This window comes from Zingiber officinale, chromosome 8A, assembly GCF_018446385.1.
Source record: "Zingiber officinale cultivar Zhangliang chromosome 8A, Zo_v1.1, whole genome shotgun sequence".
Taxonomy (NCBI): domain Eukaryota; kingdom Viridiplantae; phylum Streptophyta; class Magnoliopsida; order Zingiberales; family Zingiberaceae; genus Zingiber; species Zingiber officinale.
This window is the reverse complement of record NC_056000.1, coordinates 31,999,786-32,013,995: the sequence shown is the minus strand read 5'-3', so window position 1 is coordinate 32,013,995 and position 14,210 is coordinate 31,999,786. Positions and strand designations below refer to the sequence as shown.

The following is a 14,210-nucleotide window of genomic DNA, read 5'->3' as shown; positions in this document are numbered from 1 at the left end:
TCGCCGGAGTGGGATCCTATGCGGGACTCGAAGTCGTCGGGGAGAGCGACCGCATCGACGGCGGCGAGAGCGGCGTCGGCGGAGGCGAAGAGTAGGCGTGGAGAAGAATCCAACAGCAAGATCGAGGGCGGCAGCGTCGGTGAGAGAGGCCATGGGCGGCGAGGAGTAGGCGATGGCGAGGACACGACGGCGATGTTGCTGCCGGGCAAACCGGTGGAAGATGGAAGATACACACGTGTCATTAGCCTAGACCACCACGTGGCATATTATTTGTATGCCACCAAATTTATACAAAGTTTGCAACAATGCACCTAAATTTTATTGAATTTCTTAATCACACCCTCGTTTTAAATTTCCTATTCTATTACATCTTCAAAATGATTCAAGAAGACAAGGCAAGGCAGGAGGATCGCCACAAGCTACGCAAACACTTGACCTTTCCTCGAAAGATTTCGATATACATACACGCTCCGTGCTTCGTGTAAAACGATTGGATCAATTGATTAGGTCATCAGTGTGATTAGGTCATCTCACTGAAGATGAAGTTGCATACAGGAATCGACACGAATCAAAGTCGCGCTGGTAAACATGAATCATGGCATATTGTTTGTCAAGTATAAACATCAATCGACACATCTCTTGCGGCAGATGGCAGCATGGTGCAAGGCAAAGTATCTCGGAATACAATAATCATCGCAACAATCTACAACTACATTCGTAACACTATGAACACAAGTGATTATACGGTCCTGGACTCTCGTTGAAAGTCGAGGTAAAGGTACACGTCCTAAGGATCACTGAAAAGGTTGAGCAGTAACAGCCATGGGGTCGGCGATATTAAACTTTTGCCTGAACTGTTCAATGAAATCCAATGCTATTTGTGTGTTCTCTTCCGATGTGCTTCCAAAGTCCGCAAATATGAGAGACTTCTTCGATATTAAATCGTATCGCTGCATCTGCGGAGTTGTGTTCCAATTGTTATAGCTGACCTTTACTTTCGTGTGCTCCCTTCGCAAGTCCTTCCTCCATCTTGGAAGAATGTACTTGTACGGCACCGAATAAACTCCTTTCACCGTGAGTAACGTGATGATATGTCTACACAAAATTCCCCGAAACTCAAACAAACGACAACTGCATCTGACATCGAACTCCGGCTGCTTGAAGTATACAGTAAAAACCACCTTTTGGTTACTCAAGCCATTCTCTACCACCGTGTCTTCTATGACTTCGTACACGCCGAAAACATCTTCTTCTTTGACGGAGTGAACGTAACAAAACATTTTCCCCTTGAACTCCTCTTGGGTTTCCTTAAATTTACTATCGGTGTATGCTTGCTGATATTGCTTCTCGATATTGTAGTGACTTACGCAAGGGCAACAATAGTTGAAAGAGTTCAAATCTTCATGTAATTCTTTCTCGACTCTAACCCTCAATGCTTTATCGTAGCGATCCAGAAATTGCTTCAGTGTTGTTTTGGAGTTTGTGTACCCTTCGAAGAATGCGTGCACACTCTCATTTCTCTGTACTGCAGACATACCGGCCCAAAAACTGTCTTTTACATATACCGGAACCCACTGATGTCGGTTGTCATATAATGTACTCAACCATGGATTGCTTTCGAGACCATACTTCTGAATCATTTGGCCCCAACTGAAATCGAACTGCTCTTTGCGCATTGAATCATAAACTACCTGCATCAAATTAGCATTCAATGGTTCGTAGTTCGAATGGCAACTCAACTTCCCAGGAATTTTCTTGATTATATGCCCTAAACACCATCCGTGTCGCGTCTCTGGGAAAACAATCTCAACTGCCTTTTGAATGGCTATATCTTGATCAGTAATTATAGCACTCGGTGCATTGCCACACATGCAAGCGAGCAACTGCATGAACAACCAGACGAATGTTTCAGCATCCTCGCCTGATACTAACCCACAGCCAAAGAGTATCGGTTGGCCGTGATGGTTCATTCCAACAAAGGTAACAAGCGGAATATCGTATTTGTTGGTCAAGTGTGTGGTATCAAATGTAACAACATCATTGAATGACTGGTATGCTACTCGACTTCTCTCATCTGCCCAGAAGAGATTTCTGATGCGGCCCTCCTCATTGAAGTCTACCGAGTGATAGAAATTCGAATTCTGCTCTTGCATCCGATTGAAATAGTTGCAAACTGCTCCAGCATCTCCAACATCTAGGCACAACTTCCTTACTTTGTCAATGTTGCTGATGTAGTTCTGGCACATCTTCTCCAAGGAAGGTTCATCTTCTTGTCCTCCATATTCGATCAAAGAAGAAGAAGCAAGAGGCTTTGCCACATCAACTCCAACTTCATCGACTTTCTCTCGTCGCCGCTTGATACTAGTAGTAACACTCCTCCGGCGTGGAAGATACCGAACTCTAGTTGGACTCAGTTCATGGTTATGGTCAAGGAAAACAGAAGTAACTCTTGCAACCCCATCATCGTATACTCTCGCATTGAGCTTAGCATTGCACTCTATCTTCATCGTCAAGATTGGATTCACCAACTTCTCGCGCTTACATCTCGACTTCCCACCGCGACCGCATGAGAGTGTGACAAAATGCAACCTCCCCTGCTTGTCGTTCTTTGTCGACTTCTTGAACACCGGAAAACCTTCTTGATTGCCGAATGTTTTGTAGTACTCATACAATTCATCTATGGACTTGAATATCATTCCGGCAGAGGGAGGATCGACTGCGTCCTTCAATTTCGGGGTGTCATCTAGCTTAACCATTCCTATGTTTATGCTCTCCTTTGTAGGCATCGGCTCTTCCATCTCATCTTCCATGTCCTGCAAGTATCTAAGGCACCAATTGGAAGAAGAACATGGGGGATCAAATGTTGCATTTCTGGGGAAACCCTAATTGATAGGAAAGAACGAGCACAGCAAACCCTAATTGCGAAACCACTAAAAAGCTTTATCCACAGTTTACTGAAAAAAATGGCGTTTTTACCTTAACGGAAGTTGAAATTGATGACAGGAACAAGGGAGGCGGGAGGAGGTAACGCCAGCGGCTTCTTGCAACGAGAGACGAGGAAAGGTGCGTGATGCGGAGGGGGAAGAGCGGCGGAGCGGCGGGGATCACGGGGGAACTTCCGATTAGTAGTGGAGATGTTGGTAGATGAAGAGAATATGAGGAGGAGGAGGAGGAGGAGGAAGGCAGGAGGGGAAGAAGAGACGGTGAGGGCGGAGGAAGGAAGACGAGGTTCGTGTCCTGTGTTGGATCTGAACTCGCGACTTAATCGCGGCGCAACTCGTACGTGTGTCGTAAATCGTGGGTTTGAGGAGGATTACTATTTTGGAACGTCGCCTCAAAGAATCTTCCCCTCGATGTGCCTTCCGACTTGGCTGCCATTGGAGATCATATGTCGTATGGGACCCACTGGGTATGATTTTATGTAGAGAACGTGATACATGAGGGCACTCGAGAAGGACGCGACTCGTGCAGTAACTCGCGATCCGGTCATTTCGCATCGCCGTAAGGGGGAGGAGGAGATGGCGGAGAACTGCGGAGGGAGATCAAGGCGACCTCGAACTAAGACGACGATGGAGGGTTTGGTCTTGTTCGATGCAGGAAAGTGAAGAGATCTTCGTCGAATTGGTGGTTGAAGGTAACCCTAAGCTTTATTCTAGTTGAAAGTTCTCAAGTTCCTCCATTGCTCCCGAAGAATGATTGATCTTCTTGATTCATGCCCTCATAACCATAAGTTGTTTGAGTGAATGCTGCATCAGGCAATTTTTGTTTTGTTGAATGCAGATTATGTAAACTGTCCGACTATTTCGATGCATCGGCAATCGTAGTAGTTTTAGAATTCGATCAAAAACGCAATCCAATCTGTATTTTACCCTAGGATTTCTCTCTTTTCATGCACTAACATCACACACAATGTCATTCGATCTCGATGTTGCTTGCATTACACAACCTTGATTCTGCATTACTTGTTCATGGCCGGCTCTTACTCTGGAAACTTTGTTTCCTTATTGTTGTGTTCCCTGCTCGGCTGCTCCTGTGTGATGTGCTTGCACAATTGAATGCTTGTTCTTTGGTTTTTCATGCTTGAGACAGGGAATGGCAATTACTCCCACCATTACCGGCAGCAACACGATAGAAGTAGGGCAACTTTTCCTGTAGAGGTCAAAGTGAAAAACTTCCTCATCGGTGCTCAGTGAGTGCCTATGGGCAGCCTACAACCCACTGCAATGTCCAATTTTCATACTAAGGCAGCTTACTCCCACCATTACCGGCAGCAACACGACCAGGCTTTGCTTTGTTGATGCTCTAACACTAGTGACCAAGGAGACAACAACCGTCTCATGTCTAAACCCCTTGCATCTCCTAGTATGTGATAAAGAGCAAATCGAGAAAGTAATTTTTAATCTTTTTTATTATTTTTGTCGAGTTTGGTAATTTCTATCTTTGTATTTTTAGATTTTGAGTCCGTTTAGGAATTTTAGGATTTTTAGTCTTTTTCCTTTATGTTTGGATTTATTTCTTTTCTTTGCATCTTAGGGTATTGGATCTATATAAGCATCAAGTTTAATGTTTTAAGGATAGTTTTTTATTAATGCTATTTTTAGTTGCCATCTCCTCTTCAGAACAACGAGTTTTCGTTTTTCCTAGTATTCTTGTGCAAATTAACAAGGATTAGAAGATCGCTTCTAGCATTCATGCATGAATCAACGGATTCAATAGTAGCTTCCTACAAGTTTTCCCTTTTATTGGTATTCTTCTGGGGATTAGAAGGTCGCTTTCAGTATTGATTCGATAGTTATCTGCTGTGCCAGTTTGGTATCGAGCCAGATTGTTCTTGTGGAGTCATGCCGTTGAGAAGACAACAACGCGTTGACGACATCAACAGCGTGTAGAAGAGCGATATGACGCAGGTTTGAGCTATTGACGAACGGATGGAACGGATGACAGGGTCTGTGGAACAACTTGTTGAAAGAATAGCGGCGAGGTTTGAAAACCAAAATAGAAATCCGGTCCAACGCCATCACCAGACAGACTCTGATGTTGAAACGAGTGATGGAGAGGAAAAGGACGTTTTTGGATAGAATGTTCTTGATTTGGAGGAAAAAAATTTTATTTATAAGAAAGATGTGGACGATAAAATTGAAATACTCGGTGACCCAATTTATGACGATGATGAAGTAGAAGTTGTCGATGAAGTTGGTGACGGTGTGTTGCAGGTTTCGAACACATCGGATTTTCACTCCGCTGTGTCAAGAATTGTTGGTGATAATGCAGGTCATGCCAAAAGTGCAATCTTCAACAAAATCCATTGGAAAGATTATAGTGGTGCTAGGGCCTTTTTTCTTGAAGCAGTGAAATCATCCTGATTGTTTGATCATGCCTCAGAAATGCTTGCGGTCTGTGATATTCTGTTCAATGCTGAGACAGACCTATCACCGACATTATGGCATTGATTGGTACCTGATTTTACGGCTTGGTCATTCTACTGAGACTTATGAGATACATGCCAGGTATTCAATACTTGTATCACAATCGTGTTAAGAATGATTTGCCAGGTGCAGATTTGGCACTAAACTTTCTGAAGGAAGTATTTTCTGTGCTTTCAAATCCTGTGGGCAGCATTTGATTCCAAACGAAGTGGTTCTCGTGCTTCTCCATGCAAATCAAACTCTCAGTTGAAAGTCGGTTACTTTATGGATGCTGGTCATCCAGTGGTCATTGAAAGCAAGGTTTCAGAAAGTACTTTCAGCAAAAATAGTTCTGCTGACAAAAGAGTAACTCATGATGCTTCAGAAGATGACACTGATCACCAACAAAATAAAATTTTGATGCATGAGTTAGACTCTGTCAAATTCCAAGAAAATTCCAATTTGCTGGATGAACTATGCAAATATGTGGTTTTTCAACCTATGGATACAAAAGTCGTTAGATTTTGCCGATTTTGTGTTAGATGAACTTCCCATCTGATATTATTCTAAATTCGAGGGAGAATTTTCTCCACCTTGGAAAGAATGATGCAGACAAAAGAACAAATCGAGAAAATAATTTTAATGATGCACAAGAGTAAATTGAGGAAACAATTTTAGTGATGTAGACAGAAGAGCAAATCCAGAAAGAAATTTTTAACCTTTTTTATTATTTTTGTCGAGTTTAGTATTTCAAGTATTTTTATTAATTTCTATTGTATTTTTGGATTTGGAGTCCGTTTTAGGTTAGGATTTATTTCCTTTCTTTAAATTTCAGAGTTTGGGATCTATGTAAGCGTCTTGTTTAATGTTTTAAGTGGAGTTTTTGATTAATGCTATTTTTAGCAACTGCCCCTCCTTGGAACAACGAGTTTTCCTTTTTCCTTTTTCCTTTTTTTAGAAGGTCGTTTCTAGTATTCGTGTGTAAATCAACAAATTCGATAGTTGCTTCTATATTAGTGCATGAATCAACGGATTCAATAGTTATTTGCCGTATCAGTGTGCTTGACAGAGTTCTATTATGAATCACTCTTGAACTCGTTACTGCTGCCTCCTACAAGTGTGGACAAGCAACAAGCCTGAGTTGAGTGGTGTTTGTTACACTGACTGGTTGTGTCAACACTTGCATGGTGAGTAATTCGCATGCCATGAGGGGATCATTGAGATCACACGAGCAACTGTTTTCAAGTCACTTGATTCTATGTGATTGATCCCTATGAAATACAACTATGTTGCAAACATAGGTTCCACTGCCTCAGCAAGAAGAGGAAAAGTGAACCATGTACTTGAAGTAAAGGGTCTACTCACAGTGGTAATCAAAAGTGTTGTCCTAATAGAGAATCATGTTTGAGTCTTAATACCTGTCATATAAATAAGCAGCTTTTCTTAACCACGATTTGTTTCAAATTACTCGAACTATCTTCTATGATAAAGAAGTGTCTTCCATCAACTTCTTAAACTAAATTTTATGTAATGTTACCAAGACTATATACTTGTTTTCTAAGACAATATATGTTGATGTTCAATGGAGTATTCCATCTGTCTTTTTGGTGTCTGTAAAGATTGACAATTTGACAATTTGGTGTTTTATTGATGCATGTATTTAGAGGCTTAACTTAAATCTTTAAAGATAACTAATTATATCTAACTGGTTAATTTTATCTAAAAGATAGACATAAGACTAGGTATGTCATCTACCAAGATATATCTTTTATTTTTATTTAACAGATATAATGATGTTTTATTTTGTATTTGAACTTGTTAAGGCCATATTCTGGTTCTTAAGATCTTATGCAAGGATATTACTTGGGCTGGTCTATGCTTGTTATGACTAGGTGTGTGGGTACATGTCCAATTTTATTTTATTTTATTTTTTGAAAAAATAAACTCTCTTGACAGAATCTTACTAATATAGTTGTATTTTCTGGGGAAATATTTAGTAAATCCTTGTTTTAATATTTTATAAACTTTTACTATAAATTGTATCTCATGTGTTCTTAGTATTCTTTTTATTTAATATATCCTTGACTTGTTGGCTATTGGTGGGCCAAGTTGAACTTGACCAAACAAAGCCGTCTCAGTGTAAGTCACACCCTAGCTTACACACTACTCAATGACACCTCTAGTTTGTGAGTTGGAGAGGTTTGAAATCACAAGCAGTCAGATCAACAACACTGTGTGGATGCTCAATGGTAATCCATCATTGAGCTTAGGGTCCTCTTGAGGCGACTACAATGTATGACCTTTATCATGTCTTGTTTTCAAAAGGGTAGGAAATGCAAATAAAAAAAAAGCTTAGTTTAATTAAATATATTTTCATTTGATTTGGGCTGAAAAAAACTATTCTCATTCGAAGCAGCTCAATTTTAATCTGAAATATGTCTATAATGAATAATTTTTTTAAGATCTAAGTTTCTCTTTCTTTTTTTTTTATATTTATTTTCTGTTTGTGCATTGGGTTTGTTCTCTCATTCAAACATAGTTGAAGATATTCATTTCATTTGTTGATCTTTTCAGCAAGCGAATAGTGTTAAAAAAAATCTATAGGAGAACACACCTTCCTCATTTCTTCAATGCCTATTCAACTCCCTACTAAACAGCTCAAGCTATTCATTTATTTATTTATTTTCCTTTTTAAATTGTTATAAATTGACCTAATATTTATTTTTTATACAACATTTGATTTCATTTTCTCTACTGACCATCCCACCGAAATTTGATAGGTGAAACATGTTTCGATAGACTTCAGACAAACATCATATTATTTGCTTACTAAGTGTGCAATTTGCAGGATCATTGTGTATCTGTGTTCCCATGCTGTGCTAGTGAAGTTTGACGAGCGAAGTGCTCTTTCCACATTATAGCCTTCACGGGTCCCCGACTATGCCTTAGAAGAGGTTCGCTTACCCTACGAGCACAATAAGGTTAAGCGTCAAGCACATATATATGTATCCGGTGGGTTAGTGAGGCATAAAGAATGCCCCCTACCTTCGCATATCGCACTTGATCCATGAGTCAGACTCTATAATTCGCATATGGGTGGACTTGGCCCGTTTTCCACTTCGTAGTTTATTTTACTTTTGTTTTTTATCATATGTAGGAAGTAAATTAGAGAAATAGAACACAATAAACTCATGTTCTTTTTTCGGTCATATGTGAATGATATGACTACTAATTTTTTTGTGATATGGATTCAGTTCACTAGGAATATGAGAGTATTAGTTGGACCCGTCAGTGAGTAGCAGAAGTCATATCCAATTGTAGCTTTTCTTGATCATATTTATTAGTGTGCAGAATTAGTGTTCTTGCCTCAGTAAATAGTAGTAGTTTATGATTAGTAAAACTCAATCTAAATGATACTTTGTTGTTCGTATGCGATTACTCTCATTTACCACATTATATGTGAATTAGCCTCTTTAGCAAGTGAGAATCAGTCGAGTCTTTCGAGTTATTTATTCATATTTTTGCCAAACATATCGGATGTGAAATTATTCTCATGTATTGCTCATTCAGTGATTCAACTTGTAATTAAACTGAGTTTGAAGAAACAAAGTTGATGCTGATGTGTAATGTGGAATTTGGTGTGCTAGGTTGGAAACTTTAGTTTGTAGCTTGTGAGCACAAATAAAACGTGGAATTAGATAGTGTTTTTGCGGCATCGACAATTCTATCACCTACCTAAGCAAATCGAACTAATAGATTTTTTTTTACTAACATTGAATTTTATTAATAAAATTAAATAAATTGAATCAATATGAAATTGATTAATTAATCAAATTAATTAATTTTTTTAAAATAATTGATATTTAAAATTAAAAATCAATTTAATTGAAATAATCAATATTTTTTTAAAAAAATAAGCTTTTCTGTAAAATGTATAATTTAAAGTAAAAAAATTACTTTATTAAATTTGGATATTTATTTTTTACTATCATATATTAGTTTTTCTATTTTTTTCTTTCTCTTTTATAATGTTTAGAGAAAGAAATTTATTATTTAAATTTTAAAAAAATACTATTTATAATTATAAATTTTAAAGAATAGATAAGGTAATTAATGTAAAGATTTTTTAATATTTTTTTTTAATTTAGAATAAAATTTTTAATAAAATAATTAATATGAATGCAACGAACTGGAAGAGTGGATACTAAGTAGAGTACTTAATTGAATTAGAGACGCAAACAGCAGTGGCACGACCACGTTCACTTCCACGTTCCACGTGACAAGAAATTAAACAGGAGTAGTCAGTCTTTCCCTTCCCTCCTTTTCCTTCCAAGTAAATTATTTTAGTATCTATTTACATTGTAGGTGCTATAAATTTTATTATAAATGTTTTAAATTATACTATAAGTGCTATTAAATTATTGAAATTTATTTTTATTTTTTAAATAAAGAGACTTTAATGATTTGATATATTTTAGAGCATCATCAACGTGTTAATGCCAATGTGTTTTATTCAATTGCTTGAACGCATTAATGACAAGTTGGCATTAACGTCAAATATTAACGCCCAATGTGTAAGCTCTAAAATAAATTGAGGGCGTGAATGTAAGTGTCCATAGAATTTTGCTGCCTATAAGTTTCGGCGGCTCCCCCGTGCAAACGCTGCCAGAAACGAGCCATTAGCCATGGAGGCGATAGTGGAGTGGCCGGAGCCCGTCGTCCGGGTCCAAACCCTCGCCGGCGGGGACACTATCCCCGACCGGTACGTCAAGCCGCCCTCCGAGCGGCCCGACTTGACTGCCACCAAGGCCGGACTAGCTAAGGGTGTTCCGGTGATCGATTTCTCCTCGCTGGCGGCAGGAGGTGCGACGGAGGCAGTGCGGGCGGCGTGCCGGGACTGGGGCTTCTTCCAGTTGGTGAACCACGGTATCGGGAGCGCTGCGGCGGCGCGGCGCGCGTGGCACGACTTCTTCGCGCTGCCAATGGAGGAGAAGCAGCGGTACGCGAACTCTCCGGCGACGTTCGAGGGCTACGGCAGTCGACTCGGCGTCACCAAGGGCGCCCTCCTAGACTGGGGAGACTACTTCTTCCTCCACCTCTCCCCTCCCTCCGACCACGCTAAATGGCCCTCCTCGCCGCCTAAATTGAGGTAAGATCAATGCGATCGTCGAAGTTTAATTGAAAACAGAGGAATTTGTTTATAATGCTTTCTCGGAATTGAACGTAGGGAGAAGACAGAGGAGTACTGTGGGGCGGTGGGGAAGGTAATTGAGCAGGTGAAGAAGGCGATATCGGCAGCGCTGGGGGTGGAGGAAGGGTTCATGGAGGCGGCGTTCGGGGCGGCGGGGGCGGCGGTGAGAATAAACTACTACCCCAAGTGCCCGCAGCCGGAGCTCGCCCTGGGTCTGTCGCCGCACTCCGACCCCGGCGGCCTCACCGTGCTTCTTCCGGACGACCACGTCAAGGGGCTTCAGGTCCGCCACGCCGGCGAGTGGATCACCGTCGACCCTGTCCTTGGTGGCCTCATCGTCAACATCGGCGATCAAATCCAGGTCTAATTTTCAATTTCGCCCAGTATTTTATTATTTTTTTAAAGTAAAGTCAAAATTTTAAAACATATTTTATATGCTAATTCTTATATATTTTCTTACCCATTATTCATTTATTAAATTAATGGATACAATAATTTACTAAATCATGCATTTCATTTTTTTTCCCAATACTTTACATTTAAAATTATCTAACTAATACGCTTATTTTCTAAAATATTCAAATTTATTATATATAAAATATTATCATATCAAAATATTATTTACCAACCTGATCAAATTATTTAAATTTTATTAAAATCACTTTTAATCGATAAAAATTACTTTAAAATAATTATATCAACTAGTTAAATTATTTTAAAATAATTGTAGCAACTAGTTAAGTAGTTATAGCAAAATCTTAAAATCTAAAACTTTAAATTTTAAATCTTAAATCTTGAATATTATTATATCAAAATATTTTTTTATCATAAGCGCTAGAAGTAAGAGCTATTATAATGGTGTAGCAATTAAGATTGACGGCTAAAATAATAGTATTCTGTGATAAAATATACGGTGGGCTATCTATTTGATGATTTTTACAAAAGGGATGTTTAGAGTTGTAAATGAGTTAAGTCGAGTAAGTTTTGTAGTATTTAAGTTTGTTTGATAAATTAATCGAGTCAAGTTAAGTCAACTAGTCAAGCCTAAAATAAAACTAATCGTTGAAATGATTGTTCAAGCGTTGGCTTAATTTTTTTAATGAGTTTGAGCTTGACTTAAACTTGACTTTATTTTTTTTATAAGTTTGAGTTTGGTTTAAATTTGGCTTGATCATGTTCCATTTAGATGTTATTGAATTCTAAATTCAAATTTATTTGATTATTTAAAATTTATACATTTTAAATTTATTTAGTTGATTATTGAACTTAATAATACAAACTTATTTATTTATTTTAAAAGTTTCTTTATTATTTCATATCTTAATAAGAGTTTTATTAATAATCATGATTTAAAAATATTATTTATGAAACGTTATTCACTGTTAATAAATTAAACATATTTAAATTTATTTATTTAATTTAATAATTATTCAATCTTATTTATTTAATTAATTTATTGAACAAATATAAATAAACTTTTACTAAATCAAACATCAACTTTGTCCTGAACACGTTCGACTCATTTCTAGTTTTAGTGATACACATTTGATGATTCTTTAAATATTGGATAATTTTAAAATTTTTGTCAAATTAATTTGTGTTTTGATTATTTAAAAATTAAGAGGGATTAAAATAAATATTTTATCTGAATAAAAAATTATTTTTTTGAAAAAAAATAAAAAAAAAATAGAATTTGCATGGAACATGCAGGTGCTGACGAACGGTAAATACCAGAGCGTGGAGCATCGCGTGATCGTGAACGCCGCCGTCGAGAGGCTCTCCATCGCCTACTTTCACAACCCGCAAGATGACCTAGTAATCACCCCCGCCAATGAGTTCGTGACACGTGCCGAGCCCGCCAAATATAAGCCAATGAAGTACAAGGACTACAAGATGCAGATCAGGATGCGGGGGCCCGGCGGCAAATCCCACGTGGACTTACTCACAAACACATGATTAATAATCATGGACGAAAATATTCATCATTGTTTTTCAAAAATTATTAAATAAAATTAAAAATGGATAAAAATATTAAAAGGACACTTTTTTATTTATTGGAGTTGTTAGAAGAACGTCTCTATTTCATTTATTATAAAAAAAGTGTCGTCATCATTTTCATGTTTACTTTTCAATATTATTTTTATTTTTGATATTATTATAACTAGTTGTTATTAACATTTAATTTTTTATTAACATTAATAAAATATATTAAAGTAGCTATGAATTATAGCTACGATAATATTAATACTTCACGTATGATCAATATTATTAAAATTATAGGATTTACTTCTCGTTACTAAATCTTCAAGTAATCTAAGTCTCGAGGTCATAGTGTCACGGTAAGATATTTAAATTGTCATTTAGGTATTCGTGGTTCGAACTCCAGTTACGATATATTTATAAGAATTTTCTCTCCAAATGAGAAGCATAACCAAAGGATACTAGGTTTTTGGATTGGCCATCGTGTGCGTTTCTTGATTTATCCTTGTGGCTGATGGAAAATTTTCATAGGATTGAATCGATAACTTTAGGATAGTTAATGAAACTAATTAGAATTATCATTTTACATTTTATTTTTTTATTATTTTTAATTAATCTAAAGACGAATTATAATGGACACATTTGCTACAATATTGATTAACATTATATTATAGGAGTATTTTGACTCTAAGGATAATTTTGGAAGGTATACAATAATGAAATATTTTGTAAAATCGTCCTCAGGTTAACTAATTTAACTAAACTCGAATTGATTTAAATTTGGGTTTCAATATTTAGGAGGCGTTTGGTTCTCTCTTAGGAATCGGAATGGGAATGAGTATCATAGTATTATGGAATGGGAATGAGTATGAGCTTGGGTATCATTCTTAAAAATGATGTTTGGTTAGTTAAATATTTTCAATCAGAATTAACCTAAATTTTCTTTTTTACCCTTACAGGAAAATAAGAAAAAAAATTGGACGAGAGAGAAAGTTTAATGTGAGAGAAACATATGATGAGAGAAATGATGAGAGAGAAAGTGTATTGGGAAAAAATAAAGAGAGAGAAAATATGATGAGAGAAAATGAGGAGAGAATGCATGATAAGAGAGATTGAGAAGAGAAAAAGTATGATAAGAGATAAAGTGTGCTGAGAGAGAAAGAGTGAGGGGAAAAAATAAAGAGAGAGAAAGTATTATGAGAGAAAATAAAAGAGTGAGGAGAGAGAAAGTACGATGAGAGAGAACATGAATTGAGAGAGAAAGAGTGATGAAAAAAAAATGAAGAGAGAAAAAGTGTGATGAGAGAAAATGAGAGACTGAGAAGAGAGAAAGTATGCTAAGAGAGAAAGAGTAATAGAAAAAATAAAGAGAGAAAGTATTATGAGAGAAAATGGAAAAGTGAGGAGAGAGAAAGTATGATGAGAGAGAAAGTGAGTTGAGAGAGAAAGTGGGTTGAGAGAGAAAGAGAGATAGGAAAAAATGAAGAGAGAGAAAGTGTGATGAGAGAAAATGAGAGCCTGAGGAGAAAGAAAGTATGATGAGAGAGAAAGTGTGCTGAGAGAGAAAGTGTGCTGAGAGAGAAAGTATGATTAGAGAAAATAAAGATAGAGTGTGATGAGGAGAATGAAGAGAG

General features: G+C 37.3%; 2 protein-coding genes and 1 long non-coding RNA gene across 3 annotated transcripts; 2 read left to right on the top strand and 1 right to left on the bottom strand.

Moving 5' to 3' along the window:
- Positions 1–583: 583 nt before the first annotated feature.
- LOC122008322 (protein FAR1-RELATED SEQUENCE 6-like) lies at positions 584–3,268 on the bottom strand. The gene is made up of 2 exons (XM_042564031.1): positions 2,977–3,268; positions 584–2,813 (listed from the first exon to the last, which is right to left on the bottom strand). The coding sequence occupies exon 2, from the start codon at positions 2,808–2,810 to the stop codon at positions 795–797; it is 2,016 nt and encodes a 671-aa protein (XP_042419965.1). The 5' UTR covers positions 2,811–2,813; positions 2,977–3,268; the 3' UTR covers positions 584–794.
- Positions 3,269–3,364: 96 nt separating this feature from the next.
- Positions 3,365–6,311, top strand: LOC122008325. The gene is made up of 2 exons (XR_006119265.1): positions 3,365–3,634; positions 4,809–6,311. It is a non-coding gene; the product is annotated as an uncharacterized LOC122008325 (long non-coding RNA).
- Positions 6,312–10,086: 3,775 nt separating this feature from the next.
- On the top strand, positions 10,087–12,622 carry LOC122011796 (jasmonate-induced oxygenase 1-like). The gene is made up of 3 exons (XM_042568181.1): positions 10,087–10,554; positions 10,633–10,957; positions 12,307–12,622. Exons 1-3 carry the CDS (start codon positions 10,091–10,093, stop codon positions 12,550–12,552), a joined length of 1,035 nt encoding a protein of 344 aa, XP_042424115.1. The 5' UTR covers positions 10,087–10,090; the 3' UTR covers positions 12,553–12,622.
- The last annotated feature ends 1,588 nt before the right edge of the window (positions 12,623–14,210 follow it).